At 40.0% G+C, this 22,309-nt stretch overlaps 1 protein-coding gene across 22 annotated transcripts in view; it reads right to left on the bottom strand.

The window, feature by feature from the left end:
* Window positions 1-1,364: 1,364 nt before the first annotated feature.
* The window catches only part of LOC113545745 (receptor-type tyrosine-protein phosphatase delta), a 370,010-nt gene continuing 349,065 nt past the window's right edge, over window positions 1,365-22,309 (bottom strand). For all 22 annotated transcript variants that reach the window (XM_026945226.3, XM_053230763.1, XM_053230771.1 and 19 more), the window contains 10 exons: window positions 20,692-20,867; window positions 18,653-18,772; window positions 17,370-17,524; window positions 11,797-12,082; window positions 8,612-8,790; window positions 7,998-8,124; window positions 7,301-7,426; window positions 4,901-5,055; window positions 4,629-4,764; window positions 1,365-2,024 (listed from right to left, as the gene is read on the bottom strand). In XM_026945226.3, coding sequence (XP_026801027.1) covers window positions 1,956-2,024; window positions 4,629-4,764; window positions 4,901-5,055; window positions 7,301-7,426; window positions 7,998-8,124; window positions 8,612-8,790; window positions 11,797-12,082; window positions 17,370-17,524; window positions 18,653-18,772; window positions 20,692-20,867 — 1,529 coding nt within the window. In that variant the 3' untranslated portion in view covers window positions 1,365-1,955. The remainder of the gene's footprint in view (window positions 2,025-4,628; window positions 4,765-4,900; window positions 5,056-7,300; window positions 7,427-7,997; window positions 8,125-8,611; window positions 8,791-11,796; window positions 12,083-17,369; window positions 17,525-18,652; window positions 18,773-20,691; window positions 20,868-22,309) is intronic.

Below are 22,309 nucleotides of genomic sequence, written 5' to 3'. Positions count from 1 at the left end.
ATTTTTTTCATGATGTCCTGTATTTAACAAAAAGACGAAAAGGATCAGCGAGTTCCCTTTCGGATCGTGTACACTGTGCGCCCCTCTCTCCGGAGACTGTCTTGAAACAGCAAAATGTGTTGCATCGTTCCACCACGACGGTTTGGTCTTCAGAGAAACAGAACTATCCGGAACAGCTCATCGTGAAATTTCTGGTGCGACTAAGCTGTAAAGCGTAATATATGAATATAGTCACATATTAAATGTACTAATTCACCTTTTTCGTCCATTCACTGAGCCGGAGTAAGGCCTCAGAAAATAAAACAGGACCAATGGACAATATTTGCATATATAATCTCATAATGGAAATTAAAATGAGTGATACATAGATAAATACTGGACTACTCAGAACAGTACATGGTAAATGAAGATTATAAAAAAGAGAACAGGCATAAATATAAGGCACTCTAAATGCAAAAATGAAAATATCATGATGTCTTTGTACCTTGCCCTATATATAACGAGATGATGATGGCGGCGCCGCTTCGCCATGTTTGACCTTTAACATCTACGGGACCTGAATACATGACACGCATTCAGGCATCACGACATACACCGGTCTCTGTCCCCGCCCAACCCGAAGAATCTATAATACACCTATTTATTGCACGAGAAAAGATGCACTGAATTGAAATACAATTTATTTTTACCTACCGATGTGCATTCCAGTGAACGATCTCTTCATTTCCCCTTCAAAAAAGGACAAAATCTCATTGTGGAAACTTTCATGTAGCATTTTATCTCTCTGGTATGTATATATCATATATTTTTTACATAATTAATAATTCTCTAATAAATATTTTAATATTATATATACATTATATATATATATATATATATATATATGAGCTGCTGTTTTATTTCTATTTATATATGTACCGTATATTTTACTCTCTCTCTCGTTTCGGAGGCTCGTCTGTTAAACATGGAAGAACTAAGATATTCTGTAGCAGCAACTTCATACTGTGCCTCCCCTTTTGATTCCACGGAGTCCCCGAAAAATACGAAATATAGACGGCTGTGTATGTGACCATGGACAATTAAGACCCTGTATCAAAGTCAACCATTTGGTCAGAGTTAATACAGGACCACAGCAAGTGCCATATATGACAAAAAAAATAGAGAAGGAGAAAAAAACAGATGTACAGGTATATGTGTATATACTGAAACAGCTTAAAAAATAACATGAATGGAAAGAGAGTGAGATAATACTTGGGTTGGACTAACGTTGAGTGATTACCTGTTTAAAAAAAAAAAAAAGGAAAAAAATTCACATAGTTTCAAAATGAATTACCGCTCAGTCGAGTAATAAAGTACTAAAAAACTAAATCAATAACTTCTTTATTCGTCTGGTGTTTGTACACTCCCCCTAACTGAAGGACGAACATTGGGACAAGATAGGGGTTTTATTATTACTATTACATACGTCCGTTTGTGTGTTTCTTTATATTTTTTTTCTTCACCGATCGATTCTCTTCGTCGATGAGATGAGATGTCCCTCCTTGTAATCGTTTGTTTGTCTCTTTACAACACGGTCCACGACGACTTGTTCGTTTTAATGCAGTACCTTGTTGTCTGGTTGTTTTTTTTCATTTCTGTTTATGAATCGGAGACGAATCCTTGAAGCAACGTGATGCTTCAGCAGTTCGGATACACGTCTGCTAGTCAGGAGTGGGAAGTTATTGGACTTTGGAGGGAAAGGGGGTTCTTGGTCCACCTGGTATTTCATATGTTTGTGTTTTGTTTTGCTTTTTTATTTTTTATTTTTTTTATTTTTAATTTTTTTCCACACCCAACAAACGAATCATGTCTTGGACTAGGAGTTTTAAGAAGTACTTTTCACAAGCAGGAATTTTATGGCTCAGAAGAAGTGACCTCTGGACGGCCTTCGGCGCTCCTCGGGGTGAAGCAGACTCTTACGTTGCATAGTGATCGAAGCTTCCCAGATACTCCAAACCCGCACGGTAGCAGAACTGGTATTGATCCTGAAAAGGAAACGGAGAGAAAAATCATTGAAGGTGTTTGACTCCTGGGTGGCTACAGGTATGAATGCACCACTTTATGGATGGATGTTAGCTGAGATACGAGGTGGAATGGTACGAAAGGATCTCTGTATAGCCAAGGCCATGACCACATACTGAGTAGTGGGAGGGGCAAATTATGACAGCTTTTAAAATAATGCTGTAGTACATGACAGAAAGTTTGGGATTTGGGATCTTCCCTAATACTCCCTATATAACACATGATTTTGGAATGATATCTCTGCAAAATTAATTTAATTCATAATTACCAACAGCATTTTGGTCAGGTCAGAACCTCAAGCCTGAGAACTCCATTATTGTGACCAGAGACTCTTTTTCATGCGAAAGTGAACTTGCTACTTCCATATAAAAAAAGGCCAAGGCTAATACATTATTAGAATTATCTCAGAATGAAGTTTGCTCATTTTGCCAATGCTTGGGGATGTGCTATAGGGAGGCTGAATAATACAACTGAGATGCTAGTGCTGCTCTGATTGACGGGAAAGAGAGTGATACCATCGCTCCCACCCAGACGCCATGGACAGCTTTGCTCTCTTGGACTCTTGGCCATGGATGGCTGTGGCATCGTCAGTATTTGATCATTGTTTGTTAATTGTTATAATCAAGGAACATCTGTGAAACCTAATGTGTTAAATCTAACACACAACCAATATTTCTGTCTACAAACATTGTCACTCAAATCTAGCTGAACAGTATTTGTGATCTCAGAATATTTGCAGTTGTCTATCAGACATCGTTTTTAAATTATTTTCAACAATTTATACTGCAGTACTATTGAATTCTCGGTTCTGATTGGTCAGTAGGTGTTGATTAATGCCAGCTCTGAGGCAAATCACAAGTTTACATTAATGCTTATAAGCAACAAATATAAAATGTTACTTAATAAAGTAAAATATATCATCTTTAATATGAAATTTTCTGTAAGGATATGTTTATTTAACATTTTTTTGGAAGGAGTCTCCAGTGTTAAATAAAGCTAACTCTTTATGTTTTCCAACATGAGAAAGTCTTCAAGACAAAGGACATTTTGCGTTTTTTTTTTTTTTTTGGTAATAAGTTGTATTTTCTTTGTCTGTTATTCAAGAGAACAGTTTATAGCTTCTAGAACATAAGTGATAACAAGAAGTAACGTCACAGTTCATGTGTTCCAGACGTTCCACAATATTGAACAGATAAAACATACATGTAATAAATTATCACTAGTACTGGAAAAGTATTACTTCAGGTTAGTAACTGCGCTTTAGGCCACATCACATCACAACAACAATCCTCCATGAGCTTTTTTCTTTACATCAGTGGTTCTCAAATTTTTGTAGCCAGGGAACCTTTTAACTGTAATAAAATAATAAAAAATAAAAATAAATGTAAAAAAAAATCCACAGATCCACTCTATGGATTTATTTCATGCACATTATTTAAATTTTTCAAATAACATTTTTGGAGTCATAGCGCTTTCTGTTGTTGAACTTTACACCTGTAGAACATCAATACACTAATAGAAGACTTTTGGTGCTTGGCCGCCTAAATATAATAACTTTGATAACGTGGATTGTGATTTCCACAACCATAATCTAAAAAAAGGTCACTTTGTAGGTATATATTATTACTAACTGTAGCCCACAATGTGTCAGAATGTGCCTCTACTCCTCAAGGGTGCACTATTGAAACACAGCCCCTGTGTGTATGCATTCTGCTCAGGCACAGTTTTTGCTCTGGGCCTCTCGTATATACAGCAAGCCATCATTTCAGCTCTCTGAAAAGTACACGAGGGTCAAGAGCTCAGCTTTGTCTGCTGCACACTCAGAAAAAATGAGAGAAAAAAAAAAGAAAAGAAAGGCACTATTTTGCTCAGCGGGCTGTAAAGTATCACGTCTTTCACTCTGTCCTCATTGATCTCACCAAACTATTTTCCCCTCCACTGTAGGGAAGTAATTTTTTTTCAACTGTGAAGTTGCTTATCTGAATTACTTTGCATGGCTAACCTCAGGGATTTGCTGAAATTGATATAAATGAACATCAAGCGCTGAGCAACTAAATATTGATACACACACACACACACACAAAAAAAAAAAACTACACGCTCCATGAACCTACAGTCAGCTCCAAATCAAAAATCTTTTTTATTACATTATTTATCAAACACAAATGCAAACATTTACTTGGTTGAAGCTTATTATTCAAAAATATGTTACCTGAAGCCAAGACAAGTCCACTGAATCATAATATACCAGAATTTCCTGTTCTCACACACTTCAGTTCAATTTTTCAGTGCTGCACCACCAAATATATAATTCAGTCACATTTACACTCCTAGCACAGTGCTGCTGGCTCTGTGTTACTGTCCCTATCTATTTCACTCAATAAGAACATAACGTTTTACTTACATGAATGACAGAATGATTACATTTTGTAAAAAAAAAAAACAAACTGGAAAAGACTATATTATTTTATTATTTTTCTTGGTAATCAACTTCTGATACAATGGACCCTTGTGCGTGTTTGTGTGCGTGTGCGTGTGCATATGTGTGTATATGTGTGTGTCCATACCTCTGTCTGTACCATGGCTGGTCTCTGTGTCCTCAGCATCTTGACCGTCTGGAAGATGTCCACTACTCCCTCATACCTCATCCTCTCCAGAACAATACTGAGAGTGATGAAGACTCCTGTCCTCCCAACACCCGCACTGTGAGAGAGACACACGCTGATAAAACTTCTCTGCTTCAAAAATGCGTTTGAATATATAGATAGAAATAGATTTTGAATTAAAATCTTCTTTCTGTGTTTGTTGTGAAATAAACATGCAGGTAGCTGGGCCGTACCTGCAGTGCACTGTGATTGGTCCGTCCTGGCCGAACTGCTCCTTTGTTTTGTGCACTTGGCCGATGAAATCGATGAAACCCTCTCCTGATTTGGGCACGCCCTGTTCGGGCCAGTCGGTGAACTGGAACTGCCGCACCGTCCGGGACTGACCATCCTACAACACAAAAAATGAACACTTTTTACTAAGGCACTAATTACAGAACTTTTTATTTATCACTGCTGGATGCACACAATTTAGCACATGATCTACTAAGTGGGTTTATGCAAATATGAATAAACCCCTTTGCCTGATATACGCCCTTGTATTATGCATGTCACCAAACAAACTGCACACAACCAGAAGTTTCGCAGTTCACATGCTTTCTTGTCTGCTGAATAGGGGTGGTGAAATAGGACCTGTGAAATATTTCATTGAGCGCATTCTGGTCATTTGAGGACTGTACATGGTTTTGAACTTGGTGTAGATGTGACCTTAGCAATACACACGTCTCAGGAGCTCTTTTAATTTAGGGCACCAGACTGTTTTTGAATTATTCTACAAAAAATTCATAATAAAGTGATTTTATAAGCGCAAAATGGTTTCTTTAATCATAAAAATAATGTAATGAGTGTCTGAAAATCCCATCTCAGTAGCCAGTGATGTCTTCTCTGAGTGATATTCTACCATTCTACAGTTTAATAATCTATCCTCACTATTTTGTTCTTGTAGAAGAGCCTGTTATAAATAAATACGCTTATAAAGAAAAGGAGCAAAAGTCTAGCAATGTCTGCTTGGTAAATCGAGTGCATCAGCGTTTAATAGTTGATTGACGTGATTTACTGAACAACCATCGCTAGACTTTTGCTCCTTTTGCTCCCAAGACTTTTAACTCACATTATTAGTAAATATGCCTTCTTAATATTTCAGCTCTTAAAGCAGTTGATAATGAGCACTTCAAGGAGTCTACAAATTTGGGACTGATAGCCACAAACTCATTGCATACACAAACTCATGGCGTACAACAGTTTTGTCACGATTCAATTTTTCCTTAAAGCTCAGATCACATTGGATCATTTGTTCTGACAGTCTTAACTCAGACGCACAGGGGTATCTCGGCTTCTCAGTAATGGCACCCTGATGCTCCTGCTACTCTTCAAAACATATCAGAGAGTTACACAAATGCGGAGGAGTCCAAATCCCTCAGAGACTCGAAGCCAACAAAAGATATCCGGCACTGTTCACCTGATCGTATTAACATGTGGTGGCGTAAAAAAAGACTGACTCCTTTGATGTGGCGTGTTATTGAGCAAAGCTCTGGAGGTGTGAGTTGCTTCAGAGATACACTAAAGCCTAAATATGGAAAGCTACACCATTTTGAGTCCTGCCATAGGGCTGAACTATAAACTGAGGAGCAAAAAAGCTTTATACAGAATTAGAAGTCACTGCCTTTGTTTCTGGACTGACATGTTACAATGCCTGTAATTATTTACTCCAGTGCACTCCATACCAACCTGACAGAAAAGTTCACCTCTTCTCAAAACAGTAAACATGGAAATCACCAGAAACACTGACAGTGTAACACTAAAAGTAAAGGCCCTGAGCAAGTTTAAAGGACATCCCTACATTACATTTTATGAACTTTCAATTGCCTCTTTTGAAGGACTTCTAGACCATTCCATGGACTTGGACAGCATGTACACATGGACTGCGGGATTGCTCATCCTCAGCACTAAACGTCAGCTTTGGTGCATTGTTACTGATCAAGACTACACAACATGTAGTGTATTGTAGACTATTCATTCTGACATATTATTGTTCAATGACTTTCTTCTTTCCTCTCGTGTATAGTGTGTATCCGTTATTTTAGATCGAGCTGATCTAAATTGCTCTTTTGCTGCTTTTTTCTCACACCTACTGCAAAATTGCCCTCATTAAATTGCCTTTTTATCCAATATGTGATCAGGGCAGTCTTAATTTTTATGAACATTTTAACTAATGTTCTTCCAATCTGTCAATGCCTAACCCACTATCTGTATCTCCCTTTGTTAAACAGCTCTCCAATCCCAGAAGTGGAAGGAAGCCAACAAATCTTTTCAAACCGCCATTTGTCCAACATCAGAGCAGCTGAAGACACTTGGAGTAGAGCGCTAGCTGCCAAACACTGTTTATGTGAACACTCCTGACTGAATAGCGCTCACTATGATTGAAAGATGGAGAGGGAAACTAGGCCATGTTTTCTCCCCAGAGGACCAGGCCAGCTATGATCTCCAAGCCACGAATAGCCGTGACATCATCGGGATTTCAACTCACAAACTCTCAATCATGTTCCAGTTACTGTAGTGTACAGTGTACCGAAACTAGGTAATAAAACTTCACTGATCTCAGGAATGACATTTACAGCCTTGGATGAAGATCTTACCCTGGCGTCGGTGACTTTAAACTCTCGTAGGATGTACTGAGGCATGTTGTACTCGGCCATGGGGTCCACCACAAAGTACTGATACCGAGCAGAGCGTTCTGCTGGCCAGTACTGATGGCATTTTTCCTAACACACACACACAGAGACACACACAGAGAAATGATGATTTTAACAAACTTTCTGAGGCCTCTTCACTCATATGACTTGGACATCATCCATCTAGATCAACTGATTATTACACTGTTGTTGATGTGAATGAACATCTAATTGGTATTGAAACATGGTCACCTAGTCCATTATTCCTTATAGAATAAACACCAAACCAATTTAATATTTAGAATCTTGTAAGTACATGAACATCTCTATCCAGTAAAAAAAGAAAAATAAATATTACAAGCATATTACAAGCTGCTGATTACGGTCATAAAGTGTGGGCGTGCAGGCTTGCAATTTCTCACTTATTACAAGCTATTGGTTATAGACCTGCCTTACAGTGTAAAAAATGGAACAGCAGGGCATAAAAAAGTGAGTGTGTGGGATTCTCTTTCCACTCTCCATCTATTTATTAAAGCATGCTGTAATTTGCCCTGTACTCTGTTTTTTCCAGGTGGGCGGAATTTTCTAACTGAATAACTGAGCAGATGTCAGACGCCTCTCTCTCTCTCTCTCTCTCTCTCTCTCTCTCTCTCTCTCTTACCCTGCCCATCTCTCGGAGTTTAGTGAGCATCACCACTATGGTGGAGTTGTGCTCCCACAGCATCCTCCAGAAATCTTCTGTGGTCTCAGCCAAAGGGCCCTGCGTGGAGATGTACGCCTTCTGCTGCCTGGATGGTGAAAAAAATGAGAGTGATTTATAGCCATTACACATGACAGGATATCTGTGCTTGAATATCAAAGGGCCAAAGGTCAGATTCTACAAGTTGGACATGATTTTGACGTACTTTTCTCCTCATACACAGTGGAGTCCTCCGTTAAAAACTTGGTTGTTCCTGTATCTACCCAAAACATTAAAAATCTTACATTTACGTTGACATTTACGGCATTTGGCAGACGCCCTTATCCAGAGAGACTTACAAAAGTGCTTTGATGTCTATCAAAATACATTCTGATGTATTTACAGATATTTAATATTATTTAAGAATATTACTGATGGTTATATGGGATTACAGCTATCCAAGACATTGAGTAGTGTAGCTGTAGATGATACCACCATTCAGTAGAACTAATGAAGAACCTCAGATGGAGGGAGAAACATCTACTCTGCTTGTTTTAACTCACTAACTGTTTTTGTAGAGAGTGTGTTTTACTCACCGGTACCCATCGATGAAGCTGGCGTTGATGTAATCGGATCCCTCCACCCCTCTGATGGGCTGCAGACATACTCGTGTTGACTCGTATGGCATGATGTTGACCAGCCGGTTCTTGAACTTGTTGCAGGGCAGGTTGGCACTGATGAAGCGCGATGTGTGGGCCTTCGTGTTGGCCAAACGCTACAGATGGAAAAAGAGTAAACACCAGAGCAGTTAGGGGCGACTAGAACCTTATTCTTTCGCTTGCACATTCAGGCTTTTCCTTTACACACTCATAATGCTGCTATTTTTACATTTACTGCTGTAGAACCTGAATAAAGTACATCCATCCATCCATCCATCTATTTATAAATCAACCCATCCATTTATTTTTCCATTCCACCATTCTTCAATCCATCCCTCCATCTACCTATTAATCCACCACACCCATCTATTTACAAATTCACCCATCCACCCATCAATTAATTCATCGATCCACTCACCCATCTATTTGCTGCACCAATTATCCATCCATGCATTTATCCACAATCTATGTATTCATCCATTCATCAATCCATCCATCTGCCCATCATCCATTCATCACTTTATCTATTCAACCATCCTTTGATCTATTGATCCAGTCTTCCTCTGTTCATCCAAAAATCTATTAAGGCCATCACCTGCCTATCCATCTATCCATCCATCCATGCATCCACCCATCCAACAATCCATCCATCCATCCATCTTATCATTTGTTTCTATTTCTTCTCCAAGCTTTACTTTCCTCATAGCCATAAATTATCTCTCTCCTCAATTTCTTTCTCTTTTCTTCTCATCCATCTTGCCATCTCAAGGCAAACACTGCTAATAACCTAATAGCAGTAGAAAGCTTGTACACACACACAGACACACACACATACACAAAGGACTTATGGTGGTGTGTTTAGCAATGCCCAGGGACTGCAGCTGCTCCATTTATGATCGTCTCTGAGAAGTGAATAATACAATGAAATGGCTCCCAGTGGACAGAAACACAGCACAGCTTATCAGTGAAATGAGAGAGAGACCCACAAGGATAATCACCAAGCACTGACAGCTGAAACTCACTCTGATGCTGCATGGATCAGGTTAGATGCAACTAAATAAACCAGTGGGCTGAAATGATGGCTGACAAATTGAGTTGTGTAATGTGTGGTTTTTAATTTATTCGCTCGAGTTCAGTTTGATGTTGTCAGTCAGTGACTGGTATTTAATGTTAGGATTTAATCAGAGGAGAGGCCTTGTTTTAAAGTATGACATGGAAGAAAAAGGAGAGAGGAAGGGAAAAGTGAGAATGTGAGAAAGATAGAAAGGAAGATGAGAAAGAGGTGGAGTGTGTGAGGATGTATGGGAAAGAGAGACACACAGAAATGCAAAGATGAAAGCAACAGAGAGAGTTCTTGCCCAGCTTGCGTGAGAGGGTCTCGGGGTCTTTGGGTTGTAGCTGCATTAAAGCACCGGCTAAGTGGCATGGAAGAAACCACAGGCCCCACACTGTCTGTGCAGCAGCAGTAAAGCAAAGTGGAAAAGAAACCAGCGTGGCTCTGTGAGGGGGTAAAATCATTGCAGCCAAGCTCTAGATACGCCTCACGCTCCAGGACTGGGGCGATTTGCTCAGCCTGGGATACTCCATCACCTTCTGACTCTCAGCAAATGCATTTTTCTTTTTGCTCCTGTTGTTTGAGGAACTGCAGCGTAGTCGCTGTAAAATGTCGCCGAGTCAAATGACACGAGGCAAAACAACGCTTTCTGGGACTTGACGTGAATTGATCGTGTAGGTTTTTTCCGATGGTTTTCATCTTTAATCAAACGTGATCAAGTGAAAGACAGTTGAGAAATGTCAGTTTCAGAGAAGTTACATGCCGAACATATGCACTGTAGATATGTTGTTTTGCGTTGTTGGTGCATAACTTGTACTTGAAGAGCACTGAGACTAGACTAAGCATTATAAAAGATAAAAAGTTTTCAAGACACAAAATATGCCTACAAACATTTAATTTAAACTACTTTTCAGTTCAGTATTTATATTTATATAAAATATTGGCTAAAAAGTTACAAGTCAAATTCAAACTGGCCAAAAATAAGTGAAACAATGACATTAATTTCTAACATCCAATCAGCTCCTTGTTGCTAGGCTGTTGTAATCTGAGTGTAATGTCACTGGTTGATGTTTATAAACATGCAGTTTGGTACAATGTTAGCCATGTTAGAAAACTGACAACATCCATGACCCTCTCAGAAAAGTGTATTATGAAGTAACTTATCATGCTACCATATTGTAATCGCAGAACCTCTAACAGAGGGTATTTGTAGTTAAATGTTAATCTAGCAATATTAGTTCAGTGGCAAAATTTATTAGGACTTTCACAAAAGAACCTCCATCAGCTTTCAGGAGGATTAATCTGCTTAAAACATTTCCCTAAAACATAAGCCTGTTTATCTAGAGACCTTTATCCATGTTACAAATAAAAATAGCTAGTTGGAGGAAACACTGCTACACACCATTTAAACAGCTTCCTAAGGATAAAGCTAATTAAAAAGAAAAAAAAGGCATCCAATCTGGCTTGAATGAAACAAAGAAAACAAGGATAATGATTAAATGGTACGAAATTTGGTGCAACTGAGTCTCACAGCAGAAGGTTTGCTAGCAAAGACATTAGCTAGTGTTGCTAACTACATTTTCCAGCAAGAGAGTAATATGTTGTTCAACATTTGTTCAACATATTGATAAAGTAGTACAGTAGCATCAAATGCTTAGTGTAATGTAGTCATGCTAATTTGCCATACAGCTTGTAGCTCAGCTAGCAAACTTTCGCTAACTGCAATTTTTGCTTAATTTAACTTGCTAAAGCTAACATTAACATTATTATTTAAGTCAACAATCTTTAAGAAATCTTCACTTCAGCTTTATTTTTCTCTTTAAACTGATTATGGTAGTAACTTGGAAGTTTTAGAAACTAGGTAAACTAAAGAAACATATCTAATTCTTTTGCATATGACAAAATCTTCTTCACCAGCCTAGCTAAATAAATTTTTTTGGTTGTACCACTTCAAAGAATAGTCACCTTTTTATGCTTAGATTAATTACATTAATCATTTACATTTAGAAGAAAATATAATATTTTCATTACTATTTTTAACAGTTAGCATGCTAGTCCTTGAACGTACCTTGAACTCCAGCTCCATGCCCGTGACGTTCTCTCCCGTCTCGATGTGGGTGAGTTTCTGGATGTAGGCATAAAGGTTGCGGGCGGGGACCTCCGTGTTGCCGCAGGTCACGGCCTCCAGCAGGGCATCGTGAATGAACACGTATTGGTCCTCTGTCTGCACCATGTAGTTCCTCTGGGCACGCATCAGTGTCACGTGGCCGTAAATGTCCACCGTCTTCTCATGCTTGATCCGCTCCAACATGGCGTCGATCACAATGAAGCAGCCGGTTCGACCAACGCCAGCGCTGTTCAGGGAGAAAAGATTCACGGAGTTAACTTCCTTAGGATAATCAATAGGTTCTTTTGGAGAACCATGAAACTACTTAAAACTGATATGTTAAGAAATTATAAGAAATCTCTCCTTTGTTTTCTGGCTTAGCATTTGTCCTTTAGATCTGTTTAGATTAGCAGATTAGCAGTGTATAATACTGAAACACTGTAATGTTCTCTTTATAAGGATCTTTTAAAATGTAATTACTGTTGCTCCATTAATGCTAATTTCTGCTAGCTGGGATGTTCAGTGTTATTTTATCACCAAGCTAATGGTAGTGTACCTTCCCATAACCCTCGCATAACTGCTACAGTAGCACAGCTACCATAAAAACACTAATAAATTTACAACTGAGCTAAACGAGGTATGTTATCAGCTGCTCGATGATGATAATATTAATGAATTGTTTTATTTATTATTTATCTTCTACCAATTTTAACATAGCTACTTAGCATTTCTGAGAGCATCCACACACTCAGAGGGAAACACAAAGCTCCATTCACCCAGTGTTTAGCTACCTGCTGCTGGATTGTAAATGCGAGGATCACATCATTCTGGGTTTGTGGGAACACAACCAGTTGCGTCTTCTGGATGCACGTATCTTGGAGAGCACACACAGCGCACTAGGGTTCTGCTAAGAGGGGCTTTTACCAGGTGCACACTTCAGGGGGTGCATGTACAAATCATTATGTGCCTAAACGGTGCCAGCATATGCATTATAATCAGAGTGTGATTGCTAGCCAGGAGATGAGCAAACTCATTCATCTGCTGCTGGAAGACAGGGAGGGGAGTTAGCTGTGCCAGAGAGCAGCGAAAGCCTTACCTCAGCTCAGAGAGCGCGAGAGAGAGAAAGACAGAGAGAGAGAGAGGGATGTGTAGTATGCTAGGTTTGGCCCAGTGCACACAGTAATCAGAGATGGTGAGAGATACTGCAGTGCAGCAAACGAGAACTCCACAATTGCTTTTCCACCTCCACCTGTCTATTTGCCACTCACTCACTTTCTCTCTTTTATAGCAACCCTCTATTTCAGAATCACATCCACCTCTAGTGCTATAAAAGCTCCGTCTCTTTTCTCTGTGACTTTCACGAGGGACCTCTCTATTTTTTTCCTTACAATGCAGCTGAGTTCGATTAGCTGTAGTTCGATTAGCACTAGCGCTCCCCACTAACGAGGCATAATGGTGGAGAAATGGCAGCCGAGCCAGAGCTCTTCATTAAACGCTGCAAATTTCCACATTACTGCTCCGACCCACAGTACGCCTGAGCCGGGACGAGGACTTTTAAACGCTAACATACTTCAGGGATTGACTGCTGAAGACGTGAGCCTTTAGTTTCCTACGTGCTCATTTCCTTGATGAGATCAGCGCTGCAGGTCTGAGCCAGGTTTCACCTTCAGCGTTGAAAAATCACCTTGTCATCGATAAAGGGTCCTGGGATGTGCGTTACTCCATATCTCAATTCAAGAGGCATATGGTTGTAATTGTGATCTTGTCTAATGATACATCCCTGCTCTCATGTCCTCAGTGGATCATACAGAAAGAGAGATAGATAGAGAGATTTGTTAATGAGCAGCTGGTCCTGTCCTTCTAGCGGAATGCGAAATGGAGAAATGGCGAGGGATTTGTCCAGATATTTCTACAATGAATCACACGTTAGTTTTCCGAGTTTCATGGGGTACTAGGGGATAAAAAAATATCTCTCTTTTTTTTTTACTCTCTGCACATGGATTCAATCCAGTTCAAAAGCACCTCAACACACACTGCTGTTCAGAGAAAAGACATCAACCGTGATGCAAACTGTCTTTCCCAGCTTTGCATTTTTATGCAGAGTTTATCTCTCTTTCTGTCTGTCCCTTTGTCCCTGGCCCTCAGACGACAAAATAGACAGACCGAATTCTTTCACCCCGGAGTCAGAAATGTCATTAAAGAATAAAAAGGGTATGAAGCGCCTCGTCCACGTCTTTGTCTTCTCTACAGAGGCTTCAGGTTCACTTCATTAACCTGAGCGGGACTCATTTAGACAGCGCAGCATGAATACACAACAGAGCGCACACACAAAACCGCACACAGTGCGTGACGGTACACTGTGTACAAACTAAGTTATGTACACCTCAGGGGACTCCATCTTTTTCTCCTTATTTCTCTTTCTCCTTCTCTTGTTTGCCCTCTTTTTCTTTCAGAAACCACTGACCCCTGTAACATCCAATCATGCCACTGGATGGGCTTTCCCATTTGCTGCCATAACGCCTGGCTACACACGTCTCTGAGCGGCCGTCGCCACAACAACCCGCAAGTCTTGGGCAATGGCGGGAAACGCGCCTGCCGTGACTTCCCTCTTTACAGCCGAACGGGGAAATGCGTTCCCGGATTTACTGCTCTCCCGTATGAGCTTTACTTCAGCTCTGACAGAGACAGGCCGGGTGATTGATGCGTTTTTAAAGCATGTCTGATTTCACATACTGGAGTCATAAGCAAGCTTTGGCTTTACTCCACGTCTGGGATCATGCAGCCGTATGCATCATGTTCCTACCTCCTTTTTAAAATGACACTGTGGTTTAATATCAAGCCCACAGAGCGCAGGATTCGTTGGAAACATCTGATGTCTCTTTTCGGGTTAAGAGCAATCAGAGACAGATGAGGCACTGAGCAGTAACACCTTTTTTTGCATTTCTCAATGTGTGCATTTGGCTGCATCTCAAATTCTAGTGCTGGACAGAAGGCAGCTTATTAAGAACGGGACACAGTCAATAGAATCTACGTCACAAGATGAGATGCTAGGAGAGCTGACTTTGCACTTCTGCAATACATTCGGTATCAGACTGCTTGCTAACTATAAACCTCACAGAGCACACTGATGCTAAACACACATGTCCTCTGGCTATAATATAGAAAATGTTATCCGTATGTTGAAATTATTATTTTTTTAAACAGGAAGTCAGAGCAGCGGCCAATACCATTCAAGATCCGCCACACCCCTGCCAAATCTAAACACACTAGCAAAATGTGGACAGCGGAGTAGAGTTTAACAAGAGCTTTTTTTCAGCTGTCGAGGATTTCTCAAAGCCACTTTTTGACTTTAACAAGAAAATTATCCTAGACGATGAGAAGCAGTGTGTTTTTGGAGTTTGCCGTACAAGTTTGAGCCAAGCGTCTGAGATAGCAAGTTGGTAAAACCTGTACTTTCTAGAAAGCATTTCATTGGACAAACACAAGACTAGTACAGGATGAGTCAGCAAAAAATGTTCAAAGTTTTCCTGTAAGTGACAAACTATAAAATTAAAATTAAAGCTATTTCTTTTTTAGTTTTTTAGATATACTATCAGACAGGTGTCTATGACACTAAGGGACAGGTACAACTCCGAAACAACCATTTTTTTTTATTTCATGGGTATTTTAAATCCATGTACACTTGCCATGCATGATGAGAAGCCTTTAGTCACTATATAATGATTTCTATTGGACTGTTTCTTAAAAAGACCAACGTTCTGCTAAGAACACTAACGAGTTATAACTTCCGGAATTTGGGAGAGATACGGACACATTTTTTACAAAAAATGCTCTCCATATTTGTTTTTGTTTGCAAGTGCAAGTGCAAGGGTATTATGGGTAATCTGAGAGAAATGATCCTTGAAAAAATTAGAGTTTAGAGAGGGATGTGTGTAAACATGTATACACACACACACACACATACACACACACAGGTCAGTGCCCACGCTAAATATGTCATCAGAATTTGGAGTAAATCTTTTCCACTGGCCAATTCTCTTCCCTGCGCTCTACCAGTTTTTTCACTTATGTGTGTAAACAAACACACACACACTCTCTCTCTAACTCTCTCTTCTGTCCAGCTAATTACACCAGGAGCTGCGGGGGAGGACTGCTGGTTAATTACCACCAAGCCTAACAATCTCTTCTTCTTTTGTTTAGACTTGCAAATGTGCTCACATAAACGGCTTCATAATCTCCGGAGCGCACACGACCCGCTGGGCCGCCTCGACACCTTCCAAAACCCTCTGACGGACTGAAGGAAAGGAAATAAATAAAGCACCCGTTTTATCCCCTTCCACCCCTGAAATGGTCAGCTGGAAGGAGCTGGAGATATCGTCCCATGTTCTCTAAAGGACTTAAGACTTGCAGCTTGAGCTCTCTTTATCTGATGCAGGCCAGAGGAATTAAAAGTCGCTGTCTAAGCATTGACATTAATTCCTGCATTCAGTGAGGAGAGACAGAGAGAGAGAGAGAGAGAGAGAGAGAACGAGAGAGAGACAGAGAGAGTGAAAAAGGGTTTTCAATTGAAAGAGGGTCTGCTGGGAGCAGTAATTAACTTCTGCTTTTAATTCCTGCCTAATCCAGTCTTCTTTTTGTCACTTTTCTAATGCAAGTTTGTTCCATTTCTCCTCTCTCTCTCTTTCTCTCTCTCTTTCTCTCTCTCGTAGACTACACTGGTGTCTATATGATAAGTGGTGTCTTGTATCAGGCTTTCCAATCTATACCTCAGCACATCTCAGACATCCATTAAAAGTTATAAGAATGAAGGATGATGCAGTAAAAGAATGGACAGAAGGAGTGGACACAGGGACACAGACAGGAAGGTGGGGATTATAAGAAAGAGAAACAATAATAAGTGAGAAAAATGAAAAGATGGAAAGATGTGAAGCGAGGATGTGTTCTTCCCGAAAAATCTTGTGTGTTATGTCTGAAACTTACTTTACCTGGCAACGTGTAAAGTATGACTTTTTTTTATCACATACAAATGGAGTTAAAGAGGATCGTGGGAAGTCAAAAAAGCAAAAAAACAAGGTGGAGCTGTGGGAAGTCTGGTTAATTAAAACTTCCACAAGTATAGCCAGTGCTGCAAGGTTTTTTGTTTTTTCATTTAATTTTCATCTTTTTACTGATCTTTTTTTGTCCTAAGCCACCTCATGTACTGTACATACATCTGGGCCAGAGAGGGGAAAGAATAAAAAAGGAAAGAGAGGTGTGGAGAGAGGAGAGGTGGTTGGAGGTGAGACAAATGGACAGAACAAAGAGGAATAAAATGAGTGTGGAGAAACGCTAAGGTGCCAGTCTAAAATTCAAAAACAAGTGAAAGACATTTAATCAAACCATTTTGTTCTTTGTTAAAATGTCTTTTACTTGTTTTTGAATTTTACATTCATACAAATTTTACTGGCACCCCTGATCACACACATCTGCCTGTCCCAGTCACAGAAATTGTGTGTGTGTGTGTGTGTGTGTGGGACTGTTGTCATTGGTCGTACCTGCAGTGCACCACCATAGGCCCAGCATCTGGAGGGTTACAGGCTTTAACCCTGCGCAGAAAGGCCAGGAATGGTGTGGGGTGTTCAGGAACGCCGTGATCAGGCCAGGCTGTGAACTGGAACTGCCTCACCTCCCGCTTCTCACTACAGCCACTCTGCATTAAACACACACACACACACACACACTCAGACCAAAACTCTAGAGAACAATGTTAAGTTTACTAGAGAAGATTTTATCAGTTTAGAATGATTGTGTATGATAGTCAATTTTAGTGTGTGGTGGAGAATGCTTTTCTGTTGGTTCATATTGCGGGGGGTGTGTGTGTGTGTCTGTGTGTCTGTGTGTGATGGAGAATGCTGGTGTGCTGGGCAATATTGGTGTCTCATGGTAAAATTAAATTTCCATTGATTAATTTCAGTAGATTATGTTAGTTTTGTAGGTTTTGGTTTCACATGTTTTTGTTAGATTTTTGTGGGTTTTTGTTTGTGTAGTGTAGGAAACTTGGATCTTGAGGAATGTTTGTGTTTAATGTTGGTTAACATTGGTGTGCGTGTGTGTGTGTGCGCGTGTGTGTTTTGGAGAATGATAGGATGCTGGGAAACGCTGGTGTTTGATATTAAATGTTGATTTTCTTTTGGCTAATATTGTATTGGTGTGTGGGTCGGAGGATGACAGTGTGTTGGTTATATTGATGTTTGATGGTCATTATGAGTGTGTGTGTGGTATTAAAAAATGTTAGTGTGTTGGGGAATGTTGGTGTTTGATGGTTAAAGTTGATTTACGTTGGTTAATATAGGTGTGTGTTGTGCCAAATCATATATGCGGACCAATGATCCGCTGTGGCGACCCCTAACGGGAACAGCCGAAAGAACAGCAACAGCAATATAGGTGTGTGTGCATGCGCGTGTGTGTGTGTTATGGAGAATGCTAGTGCACTGGAAAATGCTGGTGTTTGATGGTTAATTTAGATTTTGTTGGTTGATATTGGTTTGTGTTATGGAGAATGCTTGTGTGTTGAGGAATACTGATGTTTGAAGGTTAATGTTGATTTCTTGGTTTACTGGTATGTGTGTTTTGGAGTATGTTATTGCGTTGGGGAATGTTGGTGGGTTTGAGAGTATTGCTGTTTGATGGTTAATGTAGGCCTTTTATGGAGTATGTTGGTGTTTAAGGGAATATGTGGGTGTGTGTTGGTACATGCTAGTGTTTTATCAGTATAGCTTGATGTTTCAAAATCATTCATTTTTGTTGTTCATTATTTTACATTTTGTTGTTGACTTACTTTATAAAGTGCAAACGTCCTGACGCAGTAGGTGGCCAGCTCAACTGTGTCCAGCAGCGTCACCTGGATCAGGCCGTATGTTTCTGATCCCCTGTTGGGCCAGTACTGGTCACACTTTACCTGCAAACACACACACAATTATCTCAGAGTACAAACACAGGTCAGCCAAATCTATGCTACAATCACACATGGAGTTCAGCCAAAAAGATGGAACAAATCCACACAATTACTGCAACTTATAATTAAACCTATACGACAATCACGTATTATAAGCCACATACAGACCTCTGAATATGGTCAGATCTACCATATAAACACACAACTCAGTTTGGCCAAACTGAGCACACACAGCACAGTTTGGCCAAATCCACTCTATATATGCACGTGTTTACCTCAGAGTATGGTTAAATTTGTTATAGAAAAGACTCTTGGGCTGCAAACACTTTTGGTTACCTCAGAGTTTAGTTCTTCAGTACAACTACAGGTCAGCTAATGCTAAATCAACATAACGAAAACACAGGATTACCTCAGAGTCTGAACAGAGTTCAGCCCAAATTATGCTACAATCAGGCAGGATTACCTCAGAATTCAGTTAAAACAATATTTAAGTTACAGATTTGGTATAAAAGTAATTGTGTACTGAGGATAAATCCTTTAGACGTCGCCATTTGGCACAGGAAGATGATTTGAAAGGAAACACCGAACAAAAGGACACTACTGACATCAGGCCATTTGTTCCATTTTCTGCTGACTCCTTATTTCGCAACAGAGCTGAAACTGGCAGAGGCACTAAAGCAGACAGCGCTTTTTCTTAGCCTGACAGACGCTATAATTACCAACCTAACTACATTTTTTTCCAATCACATTATGGCCTAGGCTTTATTATGATTACACACTGTTGTATCCCAGCAAGTGCCCAATAAAACATTGTTCCATTACAGTACGGTTGCTGCCTCGCCAAAATGAGAGACACAGACGCTCGGAGTCTTGGAGTGGTGAGTACATGCCTCATGGTAACTATACTGCACTAATAAAAGAAAAGGTGCCCATTGATTATAGAGGAGACTAACAGCACATTTGTAAGTGTTCGTAAATTGTTCCATATTGTAAAATAAAGCAGAGAGCAAGAAGGCGTGCAGTTTTTGACACCTTTCTTTAGGACAGGACACTGCTGTGTAGTCAGTCCATTAATTCTGAAAGATAACACAATTGAACTCTTGGAACTTGTGGCTTTCATACAGCAACTGGTTAAAGTTGTGACAATATTGTTGCTATGCAAATGGGAAACATATATTTAGTATTTACAGTAAGACTGAGGATATAGATTTAGCAAGCTACTATCATTTATTACCATAGGCATTATCATAGGCACAGTGTCAGAAAAAACAACACAAAATTATCAGGAATATCAACATTTTCCTCAGATGTGTAGGTAAATTACTAAAAAAAAGACTCCATATGACTATAATTAGTGCGATTACACTTAGCATGGAACACTAACCAAACTTCAGTGGGTTCTGCCCTATTGATAAACATCAAGAATGTGCCAGATTTGAGGTCCACTAACATAATGTTTAGTCTGTTCTAACACCACAGTGAAATGTTTCACAAAATCACAGGGTCTAGATATCATGACTCAGCAAACTTAACATCTTTTTTTGAGAACAGCACACATGATAGTGCTAAACTAGCATTCCTCTGCTCATGTGAAAGCAAGAGCTAGCAAGCTGCCAAATTATACTACAATATCAATGCTGGCAAATCAAAGCTCAGAATCAAAATGGCAGACAAACATGTCAGTAAAGCAATGAAAAAAATGGCAGTTTGCGAAACATGATGCGGAGCGTCTTGCCTTGGAGAAGAAATATGAAGGCATCTGAAGAAAAAATAGCAATACAACAAAAGAAGAAAAAGAAGAAAACAAAACGACAGAAAAGAAAAATGAAGTTTGTGAGCTCTAGAGCTCTGACTAAAACTGCTGAGTTTTCTGACTCCCACGAATTTTATTTCTTATATATTTCCACGTTAGCCTGACTTACCCTTGAGCGTTCCTCCAGCTTGGTCATCATGACGATGTTAGCGCTGCGCTGCTCCCAGATCATCCTCCAGAAATCACCAAAGGTCTCGGGCAGCGAGCCCTGAGTGGCGATGTATGCATTCTGCTTTCTGTAACCGTCGATGTAGTTGGCGTTGATGTAGTCGCTCCCTGGAATGCCTGTGCAGGAAAGATCGAGTTAGCTGGCTGGTGAAGTTTAGCAGGATTAGCGCTGGAATTGAATTCTGATTCAGGTTTCCATTTCTATGCAGATTGTTCAGGTCACACGATCAGTGTTCCTGCTGGATTCTGTTAATCTCCTGATTGTTGGCTTTAAAATGGCAAGCTGAGGCGACTGAATGAGTGAGTGGTAATTGAATGACAACTGTGATAATTGAATTGAATGTATGTGTGTGTGTGTGTGTGTGTGTGTGTGTGTGTGTAATTTTGTAAAATGTTTTTAAAAAATGTTTGTGACATCCTTTTTTTAAACATTTATAGTTACATATAAAGTTGTCTTAAACAATTCATTCCCTCACCAGCCCTTTTTATCCTCTCTCTCTCGAAATGATCATGACCAAAATTCAGCTTGCCATGTCACAGAGAAATGACAAAGTGCAGCTTTTGTTCTGAATGTTACAAGGTGCTGACACTGGAGACTCCTTTCAAAAATACTGCATAAACATCTCCTTACAGAAAACTTCACCACGTCAACAATTACACACGTTAAAAATCCACTTATACACAGTGTCCATCATACAATTCTGTGAAATGTGAATTGGGTAAATTAATTAAATATGTTTGAGGGTATTTATTTGTATTTGTGAGACTGTGCATGTGAGAATGTGTGAGCTTGTGTGACTGTGAGTGAGTGAATAATTGAAGAAATGAGCGAGTGAGTGATTGCACGAGTGAGTGATTGCGACATTAAACTCTTCAGTTTCGGTTGCTGGCGGCCGTCAGAGCGAATCTGCGTGTAGATGGACGGCTTCCTGCTGTGATGCCTGTACTGCTTCACGCTAATGCGGAGTGAGCGTTTAATGCTGAGCGCATTTTTTTGGCTGAGCTTCAGGCTGCACGGTTTTATAAACCCACCCGGAGTGGCAGGGCAGCTAAAACCGTGCCAAACTCGCGTAATCCATCTTCCTCTCTTTCTATCTTTTATTCTAACTGCACTTTAGACCGAGTTCCTGTGACACACCCCTGTCAGTCAAAGTTATCTGTGTGGACATCCAAATACTCACTATTTAACTGTTCAGAGTAAAATAATATTTTTTTACAGGTACTAAAATATTTTTCACACACTTCTCACTAAAATATTTATTAAGCAAATGGAAATAAGTGATGGTTCGAGGGAAAGGAGGAGAAAGAATGCTTTTTTCCCTCCACCTCTCGCTTGATCTCTCTAAATGAAAGCCGTGTGGTCTTTTCCACAAGGTTGACAGCTAGTCGATGCTGGAGGACTGGAGGCCCAGAGCTTCGTGAAACACATGCTGCAGCGAGATAAAGCTCATCTGTCTGCAGCGTTCGCTTCCAGGACTCCCCCGCTCTCTCTTTCTCCCTCCCTCCCTCCCTCTCTCTCTCTCTCCCAGGTAAATTATTCAGCTGAATTTAAAAAAAAA

Source organism: Pangasianodon hypophthalmus, chromosome 28 (assembly GCF_027358585.1).
Source record: "Pangasianodon hypophthalmus isolate fPanHyp1 chromosome 28, fPanHyp1.pri, whole genome shotgun sequence".
Classification (NCBI taxonomy): domain Eukaryota; kingdom Metazoa; phylum Chordata; class Actinopteri; order Siluriformes; family Pangasiidae; genus Pangasianodon; species Pangasianodon hypophthalmus.
Note: the sequence above shows the minus strand (reverse complement) of the source record. Positions and strands in the feature narration are given on the sequence as shown.